This window comes from Anopheles coustani, chromosome 2 (genome assembly GCF_943734705.1).
Source record: "Anopheles coustani chromosome 2, idAnoCousDA_361_x.2, whole genome shotgun sequence".
Lineage (NCBI taxonomy): Eukaryota > Metazoa > Arthropoda > Insecta > Diptera > Culicidae > Anopheles > Anopheles coustani.
In genome coordinates, this window is record NC_071289.1 from 59,069,971 (window position 1) to 59,091,398 (window position 21,428).

The following is a 21,428-nucleotide window of genomic DNA, read 5'->3' on the forward strand; positions in this document are numbered from 1 at the left end:
CATTCGCTCGCTTTCTGCTGGGCAACACTTTTCAGCCAATCTGCAGCATCGTTGATTTTACGCTTCGCTTTGTTTGTGACGTCGGAAATAAACGATACGTAGAGCGAAGCTTACCGCCTTCCAATTTTTCCCCGCAAACAGGAAAACCAACGGAAGGTTAGCTGAATTTATGGTCCGCCTTCGGTACGCTCGTGCAAGTAATTAATCAGCGCTCCTAACGATGGTCGCCCCGAAAAACGGTCGGCAACGTCTCGCCGCTCATGAATGTCAACCTTCCCAAAGAGGGGGAGGCGCCAGGGATGGGGATTTCGGTTTTCCCAGAGAATTATTTGTGTTGTTTCGAGCTTCCATTTGTGGTGACCGGTTTTTCAAAGCTGGCGCACAAAAATCCCAGCTCCGTTTGAAACGGTGGTAACGCTCGCTTTCCCCCCCAGTGACCGGTTTCCCGGAAGGTCTCAACTCCTTTGGGATTGGTTTGTCCAATTTAAAGCGACCGTTCGTTAGCGCAGAGATTTTGGCTTTCCATTTTAGGAACAACTGAAAAAAAAAACATCATAGAAGAAGTACAAGAATAAAGCAAACTTCTTTCTTGTTATTCGGATCGCGTTGCTTTTTCGAAAAATTATTTATTGGCGCATTAAATTCAAAATTTTAATTGATCGCATTTTTTCCCCACGTTCCGCCGATCGTGTGGGATACGGACACAGTTTTCTTTCGATTATTGAAAATGGCGAGCGAAAAGGGGAGAGTAGCCATCGAACACAAAATGACAAAATGTCCTTGTGGTCGCTGGGTGGAAAATTCAATTACTGTAATGCATCGTATAGATTGGCCTCGAGGGAAAGAACAATTGAAAAATGTGTGATTGTGTGCGTGTATGTGTGAGGGTATGAGAAAAATTCGGATTGCACGATCTGAGCCTCTACTGGGTGTGTGTGTGTGTCGCCTTTGCCTGTGGAATGATTTATTCGCCAGCTGTGGCTACCCGTAGCTTTTGTGGTAATTAAAATTTCAACCCCATCCCGCTGACCACAACCGCACTTGCTTTTCTCTTTTTCCACCCAAGAAGGTCTTAGCAACCTTTTTTTTCTCGATTTAACTCTTAGCGAGAGTGTTTTTGCTTTCCCCGTGGTTATCTGTAGTTAGACTGCCTTACTCACAGTTAAACTTGGACCAAGAAAAAGTGGACCTACTGGTGTCCCCTAAAGCGCTCCACTTTCATGTTTGATGGAACGGTATTATTTACCGGACTGTTTTGGGTCGTTAGCGCGCGGTTCGGTTCGTCCCGCTATCGGAAGGTCTTGGACCAGGATCTGCCCACGTTACGGAACATTTCCGCCTGGTGGAGGTGGTGCGGAACGGCGACCAGCGATTTGTTGCTGGATCCGTTTCGATTCGACCCTTGTCTTAACGGTCACGGCGTGGGTTTTTTTGGTCCGTCGACAATGCTCTGTATTGACTTCATTCCATCTTGGGTGCTTGATTGGAGATAAATGTAAATGAAAAATACTCGTCACGGGGAATAATGAATTCGTACCCGTTTGAAGTTATGTTCATTTTATTATTGCGTATGGAAATAAAGTTGAATAAGCAAAAATATTATTGTATTTTAGGATATAACAACACTACTTTCATCATTCTATGAGTAAGCTTTATTTTTATTACAGATGATCGGTAGTTTTTGAGAAAATAGATAAAAAATTTAAGAAGGATTTAAATTCAAACATTTTCGAAGATGGTTATTATTCTGGGAAAGAAAAGAGCTTGATTGATATAATCATAACTTATTTGAAATATAACATCAAAGCCACTGTTTTTCTAGGAATCATTAAAATTGCAGGTTGTAGGTTTATGAGATCTCGGTAGAATGACAGTTTGGAGACCAGACTACAAGTCGCAATCGACAAACCATGCGCCTCCACCACCTAACAGTAACCAAATGCAATATCGCCGTTAACAAACCATAAGACGATAGTAACGCTAAGCAGTACTAGCAGACATCAAAGTGTCCACAAATGACCACCAGGGCAACGCGCAGGAGCACGTTGACAGAACGAAGCGTTGTGGCTCGTCCCACCTAAAAGCTTTTTATTGAAACCGTCAACTCCACTCACTGTTTACCGCAGGTCGGATCTCTTTCGGGCCGCGTCTCCAGAACAACCGCCGGACGTGCCTATAAAATGTATTCCCATCGCCGTAATGGAAGGGGAGGGAGGGGGGAGTATTCGGTTTCGTCGGTGGTCGTCGTCTAGGTTGGTTTCGTGAAACATGACGCATAAATAATTCAAGCGCTCGGGAAACGTCTCACTTACCATTTTGCGGTGTCGTCTGCCATCAGCATCAGTACGTTGGAACTTGTTTTTTTTACGGTTTACGGTTTTACCACACATCAGCCACCATTTTGTCGAGAGTTGATCTTTATTGGCCAGTCGATTTGTCGGTCTTCTAACCAGTAACGTTTCTTCAACGTAAATTTCGGGATCAATGACTAGTCACATAGGTTTCTGTGACCCAGGAACTTACTACTTACTTTCTGCTGGTCGTCAGATTTAGAGCATTAGATTTAATTTTATATGGAACTGAACAAATGTTATTCACATTAAAATATTAAAGTTCACTTGAAAAAAGTTTTATGCTCAGAATTTACGGATGAATAGTGAGCATCGGTGCAAATCTCATGAATAAAGCAATATTTAATCACTCACGTTGCATGCCCTGCTGTGGACAGGAGCTGTCAGATGCCCTCAAGTTATTAGCACCATATGCGACCTAAATTAATGATCCGCTTGGTCCTGTGGCCTCAAACTATCGTGGAAGACCATTGAAGGTTCGTCGCATCACTCGGACGCCGAAAGCTGCCGGTACCTAGACAGAGTGCTAAACAGCGCTCCGAACGGGAGAAAACCTGACTGGCGACGTCTTGATGAATGGTGGGAACCTGAGGGAAAAAAGTAAAAAAGCACACATACACACATACACACAAATCCTGGATCCATCCTATCAGCGCCAACTGCTGCAGGGCACTTGCAGTATATGCTGGCAAGGGAAGGCCGGGCAATATTCACACCGTAGCCACAAACGAGTGTGGCTAATCGTAAATCTCTGCACACCTCTTGGATCGCACCGACTATTCTCGTTGTCTCGAGAGCTACACGGACACTCTAGAGCCGTGCGGAAGTGTCCTAGAGAGCGCTAAGGCATCACTGACGGTGCGTCCCCACCTTGCGCTGCCCGTGTCCGCCAGGCCGGTCGGTGATAAATGACACTTCGACAGACTTGCTGACAATCGACCAAGAACTAAAACTGTCGATCGTCCTACGCCTTGCCTGCGAGATAGCCGGAGCGGCGATGTTCCATGACTTGAGTAATGAATTTTGAATATGCTGCCATTTTTCAGAATGGAATTGAATTTTCATAAATAACATCAGCTTCTGGCACCTAGGGCTCTTGACGATGGAGCACAAAATTATGTATGGGAACAGTGTGGAGACAATGGGAGAAGACGTAGTTTTGGCTGAAGAGACTCTTATATAGGACGATAGATATACTGATTCCGATCGCTCACCGTCCTAATGCGAAGCGTATTAGGTCGATAAATCTTAGGGGTTAAGAAAGCAATAAGTTCCTTTAAAAATAGTTTTTGCTATCAACTTCTAGGAACTTGCATATCGTCTGGTCTATAAGTAGAACAAAATCGCTCCAACAATATTGCAACTCCTAACTTTGAATTTTATAATATTTTTCAACACGACAGTAAACTCATCGTAAAAAACATCATCCTTGTAGCTAACTGAATTATCAGATTGGTTGATATTAAAGTTGATCACTTTAGTACGTTTGATAAGTAGATAACAAAATAATCAAATAGAAATTAGAATTTGGTTTTCTAAACTCATTGAATATGTTATATGTATGCTCGAGTTATACATAGATAAATAATTTGAAAGTTTGTATGCAGCAGGCAGAACATGCTCAATTTTGAGTTTTTGTGAAGTTTTGAGGTGTGGTAGGTTCATTACGCACCATTGTTTACTTTGGAAAATGTATGTATATTTTGAACCTGATTCCTCCATTTCGGCCTTTTTTTATAATGCGAGATGCAACTAATTTCGAGACAAATTCTTTTCGGTGCTTGATTTATAAACCCCGTTGTATGTCTTAAACGTTTTAAGACTTAATTGATAAATTTAAACAAAGTCTTGTTTAAAAAATTTCTAAAATTGCATTCACTTCTAAATAAACCGAACTTGAATTAAAATTTGGAAACCGTTTTAATGGACAACTTGAACGTCATATATTTAAAACATTTTAAATGAAAATTTAGAGTAATTCATTTAATCTGTTTTGGATTTCTCAAGAATTTTTGTATCTCAATCCAATCGAGTCTTCGAAAGAAACAAAAATTCATTATTTGAATTGATTGGAACCGATGCAATGGTCAACAAATGCATCAATTCATTGTTTTTTTACCTGCATAATTCTCCTAAAAGTATCCGGATGTACTTTTTTGCTTTTCCAACTTTTGCCTATTAATATTCACTTTTCGTTTCCGTTGTCAAGGAGAGCAATTAAACAACCACTTCGTTATTCCATCGTGTTTTCCAGGCTCAGTGGTGTATAGTTTCCAACGCGATGTAAATGCCGTTTGTTCTCTCCCGACCCCTGTCATATGCTAACAGTGCATTTTATTTTTATTTTCATCTCTTTTCCCAAACCTTTTCCGACAGACATCAACGAGTGCAGCGAGTATGGGGACGACGTCTGCGAGTACGGCTGCTCCAACACGATCGGTTCGTTTACATGCAAATGCCCCCGAGGACTGCGAGTTACTGACAATAATAAATGCATGGGTAGGTTTTCCGTCTCCAGCAGCATCATCTCCCCGGCGAGGACCCTGTTGCCTAGCCTAGAAACTGGATATGCTTCGCTCACAAAGTGCAATTTGCAAAACGAGCCACGCCGGCTGGCATAGGTTAAGTTTATTGCGGACAAGCAAGACCGATGAAACTCAAAATAGATCGATAGTGTTTGGTTAAAGTTTGGATCCATCCTTTTCAATGTATCCTGCAAGAGAAAAACAAAAAAGTTTTTCGTTTCCGGTAGTGCATCTTTTGTATTTGCATCTCCTGGTAGCTAGCTGTTCCTTGGTGTTGCTATCGAAAGTATCGAGATGTACCGGTTGATTATTATTGATGAAACTATTGGCAATATAGGAAGTCTTAGGAATAAATTGGGACAAAAACGAGGCTACTGTTCAGGAATAATTACTATTGTCCAAAGAATTTAAATTGATTGTAAATTAGAATCGATCGCTCTTGTTTTTCAAACGATGTTTAAAGAGCCAATATTGGTACAGAATACATTGAAATCTTACCTCCCGTTTTATTCATACAATCCCAGAATTGGTTGACGTGGTAGGAATGCGCTTATGTAAAACATTGCCGACCCAAAGATTCGAATTCTCATAGGGCAGGGATCTGAAATCGGTACAAAACATTCTGGCTGACTATTCGAATGGGAGAAATGTTTCTCTTGTATTTAGGAAATTTAAGAAACAGATCCTTTCTCCTTTTTTTCTGAAGCCACAATGGTGCGCAAAACACAAAGCAAAGCCACCGCTTTTGGAAAGACGACGAAGAAACTTTTCTAGCGTGTTTCATGACGACACATTCTGCATGAGATGTTTTTTTCCGACAAAACGCTTTATTTTCATTTATTTACAACAATCGGGAGCAGCCGATGCTGTCTCGATTTTGCATCGACAGCATATCCTTTCGGCAACCGCTGAAATAATCCGTTCACGTTCGTTCCATGCAAAAAAAATCCTATTTGCGAACCTTTTATCCAGAATTATAGGCTTTTCATTGCGACTTTTAAGAACGTCGATTATGTGCATGAATTAATCCTTTTTTTCAGTAGGGACTAGCGCCGGGATTTAATCCAATTTGGTAGGAGAAAATTCCGATACTTTCGGCAGTCCAATGTTTTAATCCCACCAAATGACAGTTGCTGATAATCCCCACACGAGTTGTTCCCGGACGGGAGAAAGGAAGCGTTGAAAATGAAAAGGATTTATATTGCTTTGCGCTTGTGTGAATCGGGGATAAAATTGGTTCATGTTCAGCAACGATGGAGTGAAATTAAAGGTTAAGTCAATGGATGTTTATGACACAATTTAATTCGAAATATTCATATTTAAATTGAATTTAAAAAATGTTGTCCTATTTTTCAATTATCATGCCCTTTGGCTTGCTTGTTTCGAACGATAAAAATGAATGGAGGATTTTCTCGGTTACAATTCAGCTTCGGTGAACTAGTTAGCATGATTATCTAATAGTAGCTAAGACCTACTTCTGAGTTTCATCAAAATAGATTGACAATTATTTAATCCTCTACGCATTTCTAGCTTGCTGATGTGTAAATGCATCGATTTTTCCTCTATGAAAATGATTTTCCAGCCACGTTTAAAATATACCAACAAAAACTGCGTCAGATTTTACCCTCAAACGTTGGGTTGAGCGTGGAATTCATCCTTTCGCATTTGGTAACGATTTGCTTTAATCCTGACGCTTTCGCCAAACCCGGTGGCTGGACTTTGTGGGTGCAGCTCAACTCGATCATTCCCCAGACCAACCCAACTGCAGTGCATCCCCCCGGGTACGGCCACCCCGCTTCGCTCAATCCGTTCGGTGGCTTTTTGGTAGACCCGTAGCCCCGTTCGCCCGTTCGGTCCGCTGTTCCAACGCCAACGCGGAAGGAGCGAAGGCTTTAACCAATCGGATTCCGCCAATCACACCCACCGGGAAAGCCGCATCCAGCTCGAGCACCTCGGGATGGCCAGGGAAGCACCCGCTACTAGGATCGAAAAGTTTACGAACGAAACTGCACCATAAAAGTGTGGTGCTGTGGTTCGCTGCGCAAAAGATAAAAGTTTTCGATGGAAATGATCGCCCCCGTCCTCTCGAGCCTCTTCCGCCGGCGTCGGTGGTTTACCTCAGTCTGCCCCGTGAGTTGCATGAGACGGAATAGTTGTTTGGTCGTCTAATTGTTTGTACAACTGGGCTCATGGTTTTGTTGTTTTCTGTACATCCTGGTGGGCGTTGTCTGATAATCGATTCTGTTGTTGTTCTGAGCAACTGCTGGCTTTGTGTTGGACTGTCAGCTTGATTCGCTTTTGTTATCTGCGGGATGTTGTTGTGCAGGATAGTTATATTTCCGTCCGGTTTCGCTTCTGGGTGAAAGTTTATTCAATTCTCATGACAATTTAAACCTGAAGTTTGTTGGTTTATTTTTGAAAAAAAGCTTCACAATGTTCACTATCAAATGCCCTTCTAAACAGAAGTCCAATGTACAACTGGCTTCCACCCACTGAGCTTCCAACATGTTATCGTCCTGCATCCTTGCTGCCATTTTCCCAGTCAATTAACGGCCGAGCAGTAACCGTACATGCTACAAGGGCAAAAGGTTGCGTTACATTGTGATTGCGGTTCAATGAGCTGCAGCAACATGATCTCATGTTGTACATACCTTACTCAATCTGTTTGTGCGTTCTTTGCTAGTGTGTGCAGTGCAATAGCAACAGGGTGTCCTTCTTCAGGTCAAGTTGGCACACCCTGGACCCGAAACCGGAACGTCCAAACTTGCCCAGAGATTACTGGAGCTTGACCACGGTGAATGTCCTTCCGGAATTCAATCTCACTAATGATTATCTACAATCAGGAAGCGTTCTTCACACCCCCCAATCCTGCCCGTAATGAAAAACCAGTGTTGAGCGTGTCGGTAATGGTCTTCCCTCGAGGTTCTCACACGACATTTGACCACCATTTGCAAGTTTGTCTGCAGTTTATGCCTTTGCCAGAGTTGGCTTGCTGGAGATTGCAGTGCCCTTTTCCGGCGTCTAGTGACGTCGGTGTTTGCGGGTGTACTGTTGTCGTCCACTGGCAGTATGACGTTCAACATCCGTTGCCCTTACCAGCTTCGACCGGTGGTGCTGTAGTTTGTCGTTCTTCGGCACCGGAACACGATGACAGCTTGGTAAATGAGCTTCAGCGTAGGATCGTATTTGTTTGGGTTTTATCTTGTAAGTGGATTTGACTTTTTTCTATTAGACATAACTCAGATTAAGTGATGTCATTTAGTTGTGATTCCTATCGTTTGAAGTCCAGTAATAGAATACTTGTATCACACTGATTAGTGGTTGCAAATTTGACAATGGGTACCTTATCGTTATAAGATTTCAGTGACCCGTTGTTAAACAACATTTCATTCAAACGCTTCAACACAACCAATTTTTGTGCACAGTTACAAAACCTATCTGTGAAATGCTTGTGCTAGCTTCAATGACGATAATATCGATACATTCTTTTCTTTAAACGACTTTAAAAGACTTCAATAACCATGACAAACACAACGCTAACTTTCGTAGCCAAGCTTTGAAAAAATGTGGCTGGTAATCTTATTAAAAAAAACCTGTACTGGGTTTTTGGTTCTACTTCGCCACTTTGTTTCTAAAACTATATTTAAAATGCTAAACATTTAATCTCAAACGAAACCAAATAGGGATTTCCTGGGATAAAAATATGGAAAACTTTTTAGTTTTCAATGAACTTTGATAGAGATTGTTGATTTTATAAATTAATTTAGTTAATTAAGTATCAAATTAGTTACTTGTCATCAAATTGCTTGCTAAAAAAATCAAGCGTTTTTCAATTTCTTAAAAGTTCAATTTTTTATAGATCTGAAAAAACTTGATCTGTTGAACTTAATCTGCTTAAAACAAAATGCACTTGTGCTGTGGCAAAATGCACCATACCAGTAAAGAGGAAAAGTTCACCTTCACAGTGAGGCAGAATGTATTACTTCTCAAATAATCAATTTTCGATCATATAAAAGGACAAAATTTCCTGTAAGTTGTACCGAAAGTAAATAAAATCTAAGGGATCAATGTTTTTATTAATCAAAATTTGTATATTAAATGAAAAGATTTTTATATACAGTTTGAAACCTTTAAAATAACCAATGAACTAATCTTAAAGCTGGAGTTCTTACTAACAGATGCCGTTTATAAAACCAATAATTTTTGTTCTGTTGATTCTTTAACAGAGTGATTAGTACGGGTGCTGTTTTTGTATTGTTACTTCGCGTTTATGATGATGTATAGCTATCAAGCTCACACCGAAACCATTGTTTAGTTAAACTAGGTTAAAAGGCCCGGTTACACGGGCCCATTTTGATGAAGAATTTGCATTAAAATCTAGTAAAGTTTATGCGGTAGATTCGGTAAATAAAAAGGCTGTTTAACTCAAAGCCTCAGCCCGGTTTGAAGATTCAAGCTGTATCAATCTGTATGTGGAAAATTCTAATCCCGGTTATTCTGATAAGATATTGGCCCAATTGCTGGCTCATGCCATGACAATGGAATGTAAATCAATCCAATCACCAGGTTATAATTATTCTTTGAAACATTAGTCCTGAGTCTGAGGAATGCGTTGTACAGAGGTCGTAAAATTCTTAGCCCGGTTGGATGAGCCTATGTTTTGAAGAGAATTATTTATTTGAATCGAGTAAACTTAAATCCCAGGATAATTTTTCCATTAAAAGCCTTAGCCCGGTAAAAAAATCAGTCGCTCTAACAATTTGTGAGATACTATTTTATATCCCGGTTATTCTGATACGATATTGGCTAACTGGTTGGTTTATGACAAATTCAAATATCTCCTTAATTATAATTGTCGGTTTCGACTCGAAATCTACAACAGATTTTCGCTTTCCGCACTACAGGCCTGGTTATACGGGGTCATGTTTCATGTGTGATCTGCATTAAAATATACTAAAGTGAATGCAGTTGATTCAATAGATAAAACCCACTCTAAACCTGATCCCGGTTTGAAGAACCTTAGCTCAATAGGAAGAAACTACGTCTCATGGCTATCATGAGTTAAAAACATTGCCCGGTTTTAGTTTGTTACTGATTTGGGCTATTTAAAAAACGGTTTTTTTGGACACCAAATCACAAAAAAAGGTTGGGAATCGTCAATGGCCAATTAATTTGGTTTGGAAAAGGCGGGTAATTTGTGTGCAGCTGTGTTTTGTGTTTTGTGCATATGTTTTAACGTTTGTTACCTGTGTCCTACTTCGCATTGTAAAGGATTTTTTTATCGCTTTTATGTTTTACTTTCATTGTTTGCATTTTGATTTTTCTGAAACCATGTTAAAAGATACATTTCTGGTCTCTTGTAATCCTGAGACGCATATTCAATTGAACGCGGTTAATAATTTTCGTGATAGGAGCTGAGCAATTGTATTGTTTTCACTCTCCAATTTTTAAAACCGTTTCAATAAACCGGTTCCCCCTCACTCCAGGCTGGCAGGATTCCTCAGGTGAGATAGTTTCCTCAGTAAGCCGGTTGCTATAGTAACCCTCCATTTCTCCTAAAGAGGTCCTTTCATTTCCCCTTAAGTAATCTTTGGTTACTATAGCGATCCTTCGATTTCCCCTCAAGCGAGCCTGTTTCTAATGCGACCAATGCAATGCAACGGGATGCGCGTTAGGTGGGGTCCCATACAAAAGTAAGGTTTTGGATCACTTTTGGTGGGTTACTTTATCCAAGTAGTGGAGTAACCCTCAAAAACCTTACACTTACGATTATTTAATGGTTACTTTATCCAAGTAGTGGAGTAACCCTCAAAAACCTTACTTTTACGATTATTTAATATATAATTTGGAAGGTGACTAAAAATCAATAACAGAGAAGTAAGAGAACTGTCATCATATACATAGGTAATACTAACTTTTGTAGAGCATTTACAGTTTAAATATTTCATACATTTATTCAGTGAACATTTTAATTAGTCGAGTCGAATAGAAATGATTTTTATTTAATCTTTCTATGTATTCAGATATAACTGGTCCCATTAAGTTTTGCCCATTGTAGGGTTTTCTAAACAAGAAATACAAAACTTTTGGAAAACCTTGTTACGAAAATACTATTTTTTTCATTGAAATGTATATGAAAAAGATTTTGAAATCATATCATCAAAGTAAATTGTGAATATTTTCACAAACAACCACTAATTCCTTCATAAATGCATTCCGCAAAACTATTCGGGAGCGTTTCAACGAAAGGTAAAAAAAGTCGTTCTATTGCACCGAGTAAACAAATTTTCTCAAAACCAAGACCACAATCGTAAAGTACCGGATGGGAATGCTAGACGAGGAAAAAATCCATTCTAAATTCCTATTTTCCATTCACATGCTCATTGTTTCTATTGAAATTGCATTCAGCAACAGCTGCTGCAATTGCGGCTACCAAAAATGGCTCACCAACGTTGACGATAGGTTTCCTTGTTTGGCTTCAGGGGTTTCCCACAGAAAAACGGATCGCGAGGGAAGAAAAAATTCACTTCGGGCTTTTATTAACACTCAACCGGGCATTCACTCACACACAGCAATATTTGTGCCAGCATCCATCTGCGTTGGTGTTGTTTACTTCCCATTCAACAACTTTCGTTTCTTTCGGGAAAATTCCTAACCACTGAAAATATCGGAGCGATTTGTTTTTCGGAGCCCATTTCCACTCGTGCTGGATTTTCCTCCGAATGGTCTTTTTTCGGTTTCATGTATCCTGCCCATGCAGCAAAACACACTAGATGCAGGGTACCGTCGGAGAAGCAGAGTGAAAGATCAAGGGCAGCGCCTACATTGCACATGCGGAACACCTTCAGCCAGGCCAGTCGGTGTGAAGTCGAAGTTCATCATCACTTGATGGTGCCGCATTGATTCATATGCACCCGATGAATGTTTGCATCGGGCTCGATGGCGCCAACGGTTGTTGCCGGCATGCGTTGATTGCATTTTTGGCCACCCGGAATGAAATCCTTTCTGCCAACATCATCAGTGCGGGAGAGGTTTCCATCCGAAGCTTTCCTCGTTTTTTGTCGTGTGTCGTGTGGTGATGGTTGGCTTGCCGTACCGGTTGGGAAAAACAGTCGATTTCAAAAACCCTCCAACAGAACGGTCCGGCCACGAAGGATTGAGATTGAATAGGGAAATGTTTAGAAAAGCGTTCCTTTTTTGTCGTTTTCATCCTTAAAAAGCTGGCCGTGCATTTGCTTATCTGTTGGGTTTCGGTTTTCTTTCTTCCTTTGATCCCTACGGGAGGGGTAGGCAGCCTAGATGAGCGTGACTCATATCCGCTGGTGCCTTGCGTCGTAACAAATCAAATAGATTCGCTGCTCGTGGAGGGTTTAGTAACCGCATCGATTTCTCCATCGCCAATCAGAGAGAGCTTATCGATATCGGCTCTGAACGAAACTTTCATCCGGTTTTCCCTCGACAGACGTCAACGAGTGCCTGCTGCGGAACGGTCACGGGCCGTGCCAAGATACGTGCATCAACACGTGGAGCAGCTACCGGTGCACGTGCGACGGCCTGCCCGGCACTCGGCTCGCACCGGACGGTCACAGCTGCGAGGACATCGACGAGTGTACGGTCGGTAACGGTGGATGCTCACACACCTGCCTCAACACGCTCGGGCGCGCGTTCTGCGTCTGCCCCGAGGGCTACATGCTGGACGAGGACTGGAAGACGTGTGTGGATGTGGACGAGTGCGCCAACCAGCACTCGATACCGCGCGAACACCGTTGTCCGGGCCGGTGCGTTAATACGGTCGGATCGTTCCGGTGTGAGATGGGCGGGCAGGAAGCGGACAACCCCGAGGCGGACGGTGGACAGCTGCGGGAGGCTGACGGCGGTGAGGATGACCAATACGAACAGCCGGACTACGATTCGCTCTGCCCGACGGGATACCATTTCAACACGACGATGGGTGACTGCCAAGGTGAGTCGTGGCGCGAGATTAAAACCTACCATGAGATATAGGGCAGATTGCTGCTTCAAGTATTTTAGTAGTAGTAGTAGCAATAGTACACGTAGTAATAGGTATTTTGACTATAAATAATTTTACATATTACGTTTGCAATAACTAAGATTTAATTCATACTGGTAGCCTCGCAGTTGGGATCTTACCAGAATATTTTTTTCTAACTACTTTTTTCCAATTATTATTTGGTGGAAAATTAACCGATGGAAAAAACAGTCACAGTTCTTATTTTAGCAGCTTTTCTGCTGTATGAAAATAAGAAAGAACTGTGGACTAAAAGAAAAGAACGAGAGAAATAAAGCACCTAAAATAAACCCTCGACTGCGTGGGTTCGAATCCCAACCGAGACCGGACCCTCCCCTGTACGAGGGGACTGACTATTCACGTACACAAAGGGAATAAGTCTTGTAGGCCCCTAATGGGCATGCATGACCGAAGAAGTCGTTACGCCAAGTAACAAAATAAACCCTAAGAGACTAACACAAAAACTAAGCCCCATAAAATTGGTGCTATAATATTCAGTAACTTGTACATTTGGAGATTGAAGCTCCAACAAACAGGTGCTATGCGAATATGCGATGAGTTAAAGTACTATTACTAGTATACATATTTATTCGCCTATACTTGACACCATCTAATCTAACCCGGGCAAAATGCATCGGAATGTGGCGAAAAATACAACGTTTTGCTATAAATCCGTCAGGAGAAAAATTCAATGCTTATATGTCGGAGAGGCTTTCTCGATTCTACTGGTTTTGCTTTGGTGTCCCGTATTGAGGTTTTAGCGTCGTACTGAGGATGTGTAAATTTAAAAGTATTAACTGAATCTATGTTGGTTCAGTGTTTAATAACCATTTGGATACAAATGAGTCACACGAACTAGTATCACGTTCTTACATGCATTAGGATCATTATAACAGAAGGTAAGTCTAAGGCTAGATTAGTGTTAGGTTAGCTCTTGCCTAATGCATACATTTCAAATGAGAATAAAAACACATATTACACTACAACGTGAAAATATCTGAGTGACTATTTAGGATTAGAGAAAGGACTATTTTTTGTCTTAGCAGCCTTGCGGTTAAACCGTTCAGAAAAGAGTCAATGGGCGATAGTGCCAGTCATTGATAGAGCAAGTCGTTACACAAAATAAGAACTATCATTTGTAACATTTTCCATCTACCACTTGACCGCATCTTTTTGTGGTGATGGTTTTAATCTACCAATTATATTTTATCAGTTTCTGATTTAAATAATTAAGATTTCCGCTTGCATGTACAAACCACAACAGCTGCTCGAAACGCGACAAGAAAAAAAAAACAAATTCGCATTATTATTTTCATCACCCTGGCTCGCCTGACACATAGAAACAGTGTTGTAGCTCGTACAATGTAGAACGTCTTCTCTAATAAATTTTTCACACCGTTGCGTTTACAGACACCAATGAATGTAGCGTCGCGAACGGCGGATGTCAGCAACACTGTATCAACAGTGACGGAAGCCACTACTGCTCCTGCAAGTACGGCTTCAAACTGGACCTGGACAAGCGCTCCTGCCTGGGTAAGTACACCGAAGCGCCAACGTCACATGAGCTAGGACTACCGGAGTATCGACGCTCTTGTGCTTCCGTTAGTGCACATCAAACTACGATGTTCCATGCTGTGAGTGGGGCAAGAGGAGGTAACACTCAGAGACGCGGGTCTCACAGGGTGGTTCTTGTTCAAGTTTCTAGTACAAGCTTGCCGAGCACCCGAAGAGACAATAGAAAACCGGACAATGTGTAATGTGCGCCTCAAAGGAGGCAGGACTTGCTCGCAGTTGGAGCACACGGAAGAATTTATCATAGCATGTTCCGGCGAACCATGAGCCCCTCGAAACAACAATTCCGTCTTTGTGTTCGGTTCCTGCCGAGATGCTGCTTCCATTGTCGGACAACGGCGCTGGTTGCCCTCCGGGGGGTCCAGACTACACCGGGTTCGGCTCACGTACCCGGAACAATTATATTAACATTTATCATAATCTAATTACCGTTCGATAGCCAACCCATTGATTTATGGCGGCGTACGCTAATGGAAAACCCGTCACGCTTTCTCATCTCGCTACGGTGCGTCCTGTGTGGAAAATTCTCCCTCAAACCCATCGATAGCCACATTCAGCGTCGTGCCATTTTAGCATTCGGTGTGGAGTGTGAAACCTCGGGCCAGCTGAACCGAAATTTATCACCGAACCGTAAACGGAAATCTCACGCCACAACAAGCTCTTCAGTTCGGTTTGGCGACGGACCTTTGGGGTAGTGGAGAACGATATCTTAATCTTGCCCGTCGCACACGCATCGTCCCGTGGTTGAGTCTATGAAGTTTCCGCTTCCTAGTTCTAGATATCAAGATATGATTACTGGTCACTTCTTCCTGAAAGCTCTCCGCCCTCTTGCTCTAAGGAAGAAAAACGTCTCGGAAAGCAAAGGGCGCGCGGTCGTTCTCGGGATGATGATTTATTCCTCCCAAAGGTTTTCCGGGAGGATGAAAACACTTGAGGGTCCCCCCGGGGTCCTAGACTGCGGGATGGAAATGGGATAAAATATTACATCATTAAGAGGACTGTAGGGACGCTGAAGCGAAAGGACGTTCGGCAAAGTTAATAAACAGCACGAAACACGATTGTGTGACAATCTCCGAAGCGGGATTTTCCGGCCTGAGTATCTGTTGACAAATTAGTTTACAATCGTTGCCTAAGCACTCAGCCCGGGATGCAATTAGAAATCGTCCGCCGTATCACGATGCCAAATAATTTACAACCACTTCCGCCAGGTTGAGATGAATATTATTACGTTTCTAAATGGGGCCGACATTAGAAATTGAAAACACGTCCCCTTCAGCTTTTGCTTTCTCTAAATTGTTGATTAATTGTACTTTGGACCGTTAGCTATCATCCCACCCTCCCTCCGGCATGGTAAGGTTAGATTTGTCACCGGTCCAATCTTCATCATATCTGACCGTGACCATCCCTTCTCGAACACCGAGTTGACAAACGACGTCGTTAGAGTGTCGACAGAAAGGCGCTGAATAAAAACACCATAAAACGACCATGATTCGCTGGGCCATCCATTGTTGCTTTGTTCTTCTGGAAGACAATTTTAAACATCAACAATCTTCACTTGGTCCGAAAAAATAAAATGAAAACCGAAAGTCAGCGTCGACAGCCAGGAGGAAAGAAAAGCAATGAATGAAGTGTTTGCTTATCGAGAAATCATTCCTTCCATCAAACGGAACCCCGGGAAATGCCGGTGGAAAGGTAAAGCGGTAAGCATGAAAATCGCTCCATTCCAGTCCGTTAGGCAAAAGATACCCAATCCGGAGCGGAGGCGATAAATGGAAATGGGAAATCAAAATCAATTCAAATTGAAAAACCGACCGGTAAGAGGGCGAATCATAAATAAGTTCGATCAGCGTCGCTAAAGTTCGTGACATTACGGCGAATGAGAGCAATTTTTTGTGTGCTTTCGAATTATGGCCAGTAAAATTTGAAGGCTTTAACAATTGATGGTGAAAATCGAGTCGAATTAAAAATGGTGCGCTAAGTCGGCACAGTTGGAGTTTAGTGAAAGCAAATATTTTCCCGTTGGATTGCATCGGTCCCAATCGGCCGCTGGGCATAATGAAATGGAAAGTTAATTTGCGATTTGAAATTAATTGAATTGTTTAAATTGCACCTTTCGGAAAAGCCCGCGTCGCTAATGGTTGTGGTAAGTTGGCCAAGCCTTCGCGTTTGCTGAAGCGAAGCAAGTTTACACGAAACTGTCCTCCACAGATTCTCGGAAAGGTTCTGTTTGACAAGGAAAGTTTGCGTCAGTGACAAAGGACACTAAATGGCGGTGAAATGCTGTCCAAGCTCGTCTTAATTTGGCCCATTCACTCCATTTCTTACTCGCGATGCAAATGTTACACCAGAAAAGAGGTTCCCAAAAGAAAAACGAACGAACCGGCCACGATCGCGAGGTTGTTTGCATTGTGTCCGTTTCGTTTGGCGAGGGTTTTGACGAAATCAAGGACCCCGGCGGCGCCACGGCTCATTAGGCAAATATTCCAAAATTTTCCGTCAGCAGTAATTACGCTCCCAGTGTCGGCCCTTCCCTCGCCGCTCCTTTGAAGTGGCGCGGAAGGAATCGTTTTGTGGTCGCGCCCTGTGTCGCTGAAATTCTCGCATAATTGCTCACGCAAAACACACACAAACACACACACCGACCAGAGTGCCGACAAGCCGGGTGGGCAGAAATGTTCCAAAAATACCAATCCCGCATGCTGGAAAATTCACCTCCCTCAAGCGAATGGGAAAATGGGAAGAGGCCGAAAAGCCAATCGGATCGGAGCGTGGATCGGGGCCGGAGGTGGATTCGATGAATGGAATGAATTAAACAACTTTTCCCAGCGAAGGCAAAGTGGGGCGCGGGGAGTAGTGGAGCGGTTGAAAGTGAAGAAGAGAATGGGCAAATTAAAAAATCCTTGTGACGTGAGCCGCAAGTCGGATCGCAAGTCAGCGCGAACGTCGTACGGTGTAAGCGTAAAATTAATGAACGATAATGAATGGAATTTTGATTAAAAATGCAAATTTTAACGCCATAGCTGCGGAACGCTCAATTTTTTTTAGTACGGAAAGTAAGGAATACTGGACCGTCCAGTATGGCCGGAATTCCATCGATTGATTTTTTTAAAGCAAATATTTCTTCATTCTCTCGGTCGAATCCCTTTCGGTTTAAATCATTTCGTGTCTTAGTACTAAGAAAATGTATCAAATTTTGTAACGCTTCAAAAATTTAAAGCTAAGTGGAGCTTTTCTTTACTAAACATTTATTTACCTTCACTACAACAAAATTCCTGTCGAACAACGAACTCCTAGAACGAGGGAATAAGATGCCGCTCCAACTCTCATAAACTCCACTCGCGCTCGATGATGGTTTCGATGACAACCGGGCGGACGATCGTAAAAGGACTTTCGACGGGACTAAGCAGGCGAACCGAACAGAGCAACCGGCTCGAAGTCTAAATAGCGTATAATTAGACCTGGCCCAAAGTTCTCCGGTGTCCAGGCCCGGCAGTGACCGGAGCTGGAGTTTTCGGAATCAGGATCCGGTTTCCACGGACGACGGTGTCGGAGCAAAGTTCCAATAACTTTCGACGGGCGAGCATTGCCAGTCGCCGGATCTCCCGAGCCGATCGTCACCACCGAAGGTGTCGGTGAAGTATTTTAATTAAGTTCACTACGGAATAAATTACGACCGCTTTTGCATACCACCACAGGGCCCTTCCCCAAACAACCCTATGCCAAGGATTGCATGCTGTATTCTGCTCAAACAGGTGGCACACCGGAAAATGAACGGGATGGAAAATGCGAGCCAATGCTCGGGGTGGAACTTTAATGAAGTAATATTTCATCGACCGAAAACGTGGGCTGCTAGTCTCAATTCCAGGTGTCGGAATGGGCAAACGCATAGTTGGGTTTTATTCTTATCACTCTTTTTAATTTCACTTAAAAAGATTATTAGCATCAACTGGATGCTTTTTTATCGATTCGTTGTGATTGAATACATCAAAATTTTTATATAAAAAAAGAAATAATTGTTACACTCAGATGCGAATACAATGTTCTAGAGGCAGGTACAGTTGTAGGCCACAAAAAACATACATTACACTCAAGATTCAACTTTATTTTTCCAAATTTTAAAAAATTTCAACTACGCTACAAACTAAAATTTTCCTCAAGATTATCCCAAGTTTTAAATGCCAAAAGCCTTATTTTCAAAACCATACTTCATGCGAAACCATCTTTGTGAACTTTCCATGAGAATCATTTTCTACGAATAGTATTTTCTATGAACAAAATTGATGAGTAATTTAGTTATAGTATGCTATGATGTGGTAGCAGGCTAGGATACAGGATAGCATACTATATGTATAAAAACGGACTGAGGTTCAGATACAGCAATTCGAATTCAGAAGCTTAAGTAGTTGGAGTTTATAATAAATAACCCACGAACATATCAAATTCTAATTAGATATTGAATCTCTTATAACCCAAAAAATTGTTTTGAGAGAAAAGCATTAGATGTTGGAAATGTGCAGGGCATTACTTTTGCTAATCCATAATCCATTCATAATGTCCATTATCTTAAAACTTTTTTGAGAATTTTCCTTCTCTGTAAAATAAGCTTTACACTGTTTTATATTTTGAATTAAAAAAACCACCAAAAATATGTCATTTGGAGACCTTTTCTACAAATCAAAGCACAATTCAAAAAGGACGGGGCCCTTGATAACTCGGGGCCCCAAGCAACTGCTTAGTTTGCTTACTCTATGATCCCCCTCTGGTTACACTGCACACATTCATCATTGATAAATTCCATTTCAAAGCTTAACAAGTAAGAGTAATCGAATGACTTCCTCGTTGAGACACAATTTTCAATCAATCTTCCTTGCGATCCACAAATGTCCATTTTCTGAGTGGTTTTACTCCGTTCTCTGGCGCATGATGCGAATTCATATGGCCACATTCCGCAAGTTTGGCCTAGAATAAATTCAACATTTTCCTTCGATTGCAGACGCCTTCACAAAAATATCGGCCGCCTAAATTGTCTTCGGCTACACCTTCTTCTACCTTTCTTTGATGTTTTTTCATCGATTCACGGCTGATATGGCTGAAATTTGGTTTCGCTATGAAAAAGGCGTGTTTTCCAGGCCACAGTTTGTTCACTTTCTTGATCCCCCGAGTTCGATACAATTTCGTCTCGCTGTTTTTCTAATAAAGTCTTACCGCACAGCGAAGCGTGTTCAGCGTGGTTTTTCATTCTGCGCAGGTGTTGCACATCCTAGGAAACCCCCCGGTTGGATGATTTTTCATTAGGTATTCATCGCCGCTAGTCCCTTTTGGCGCACGGCACAACACAGAGAGCAGCAGAAGTCAATCTTGCCTTCGCAAGGTTTGGTTCGGATCTTACCAGAAGACTAAAGACGCAAAGACGGTTCTGTGCCAGCGTCGTCAATCCGTTGCAATGCGGATGGTTTAATTGAGGACTGGTTTTGTCTCCGTTTCGGTGACTTTTCGCGTTCGATACTTCTTCAAACCTATCGTTCTTTTTAAGCATTTTCTATGCATTTTTACTCACACTTTCTTTCCCTCCTTCCCTCACAGTGCTGAATGATTCTCTGAAGCTTGCGGATGTAGCTTGTCCGCCACTGTTCCCGCCCCGCCACGGTTACCTCGAGTGCAGCCGACCGATCGACGAGATTGCGGACGGCCCGAGCGGCGGCAGCCTCAAAATTACCAACCGGCCCGGCAGCCAGTGCATCCTGAAGTGCCCGACCGGGTACCGGCCCGAGGGCAAGTTCTCGAAAATCTGCGGCACCACGGGCGAATGGATTGGCGATGACAATGGCACCTGCATACGTAAGTACCCTGGTCGCTAGTGCTTGGGATGAGGGGGTGGAAAGCGCCCTACATACGTGTTTGTGGGATACGCTGTTTTTTCTCATTTTCACACCGTACCCTTTTTCCGAATACAATGTCCGCATTCGGGTAGAATCCGCTGGCAACCATGTTGCAGCATAATGGCATGATAATTAGGCAGAATTATTTCAGCTCCGACGGACACTGATTGAACGATGTTGTTTTCTTTTTGGAAAAGTTTCAGTTCCGCGTGGCGTATTCATGCGAATGGAAGCGATGAAGAGATGCGCGAACCGTAACGTCAGTTTAATTGTTTGATGACAGTTTAAATTTGCGGAGCTATTGTGCGAATATGATGGACACTTTTTGGTGACCTACATATTTTACTAGATGTTCTTATCGTTTCCTGTCACCACTTGAAGGGAGCAATTTAGACAATAATTTCATTCATTAAGTCAATTATAAATTAAGTTTTGATCATGTCGATATTTTGTATGTCAGCTTAGTGCTCGCAAAAGCTGTATTTGCGACTCTTAAAATCAATTTTATATAAATTCAACAAGTTTGGTTTATCTGAAAAAAGGTTTTTGAAAATGATGAAACATTTTTGTACATGTTCAATAAAATTCACAAAATTTTAAGCGATCGAAATTTGATGATGATTGTATAATATTGATGAGTGATGATTGTATAATACCAATAGAAACCCCTTATCAAATGAACGAACACCGTTAAAACCAAGAATACATATTAACAAATTATCGATACTTAAAACTAAGCCAAATGTGATCGGCTAGCATTGTTTTGTATCATTTGTGTTTCGCTGTTCACCTGTTGATTATGTCACGTACTGGACGTCTCCATCTAATAGCGTTTCTTTATAAACGAGAAATGTGAGATGAATAAAATAAATGTTTGTTATTTCGTTTGATTTTGTCAAATTTTATTTTTTATTCTTTATTCTCCAAGAATATGACCATAACAAATGGTATTTAAAGCTCCTGCGGACATTTACTATCGTCAGTATAAATGGTCAACTATTTAAAATTGCTGATGTATGAACACTTCGAATGTTTGCATAATATGGACCAAGTGGAGCAGAACCTGCGAGAC

General features: G+C 41.9%; 1 protein-coding gene across 1 annotated transcript in view; it reads left to right on the forward strand.

The window, feature by feature from the left end:
* Nucleotides 1-21,428, forward strand: part of LOC131264731 (uncharacterized) — an 85,938-nt gene that overhangs the window by 61,900 nt on the left and 2,610 nt on the right. The window contains exons 7-10 of the mRNA XM_058267001.1: nt 4,728-4,850; nt 12,339-12,839; nt 14,316-14,438; nt 20,061-20,315. Coding sequence (XP_058122984.1) covers nt 4,728-4,850; nt 12,339-12,839; nt 14,316-14,438; nt 20,061-20,315 — 1,002 coding nt within the window. The remainder of the gene's footprint in view (nt 1-4,727; nt 4,851-12,338; nt 12,840-14,315; nt 14,439-20,060; nt 20,316-21,428) is intronic.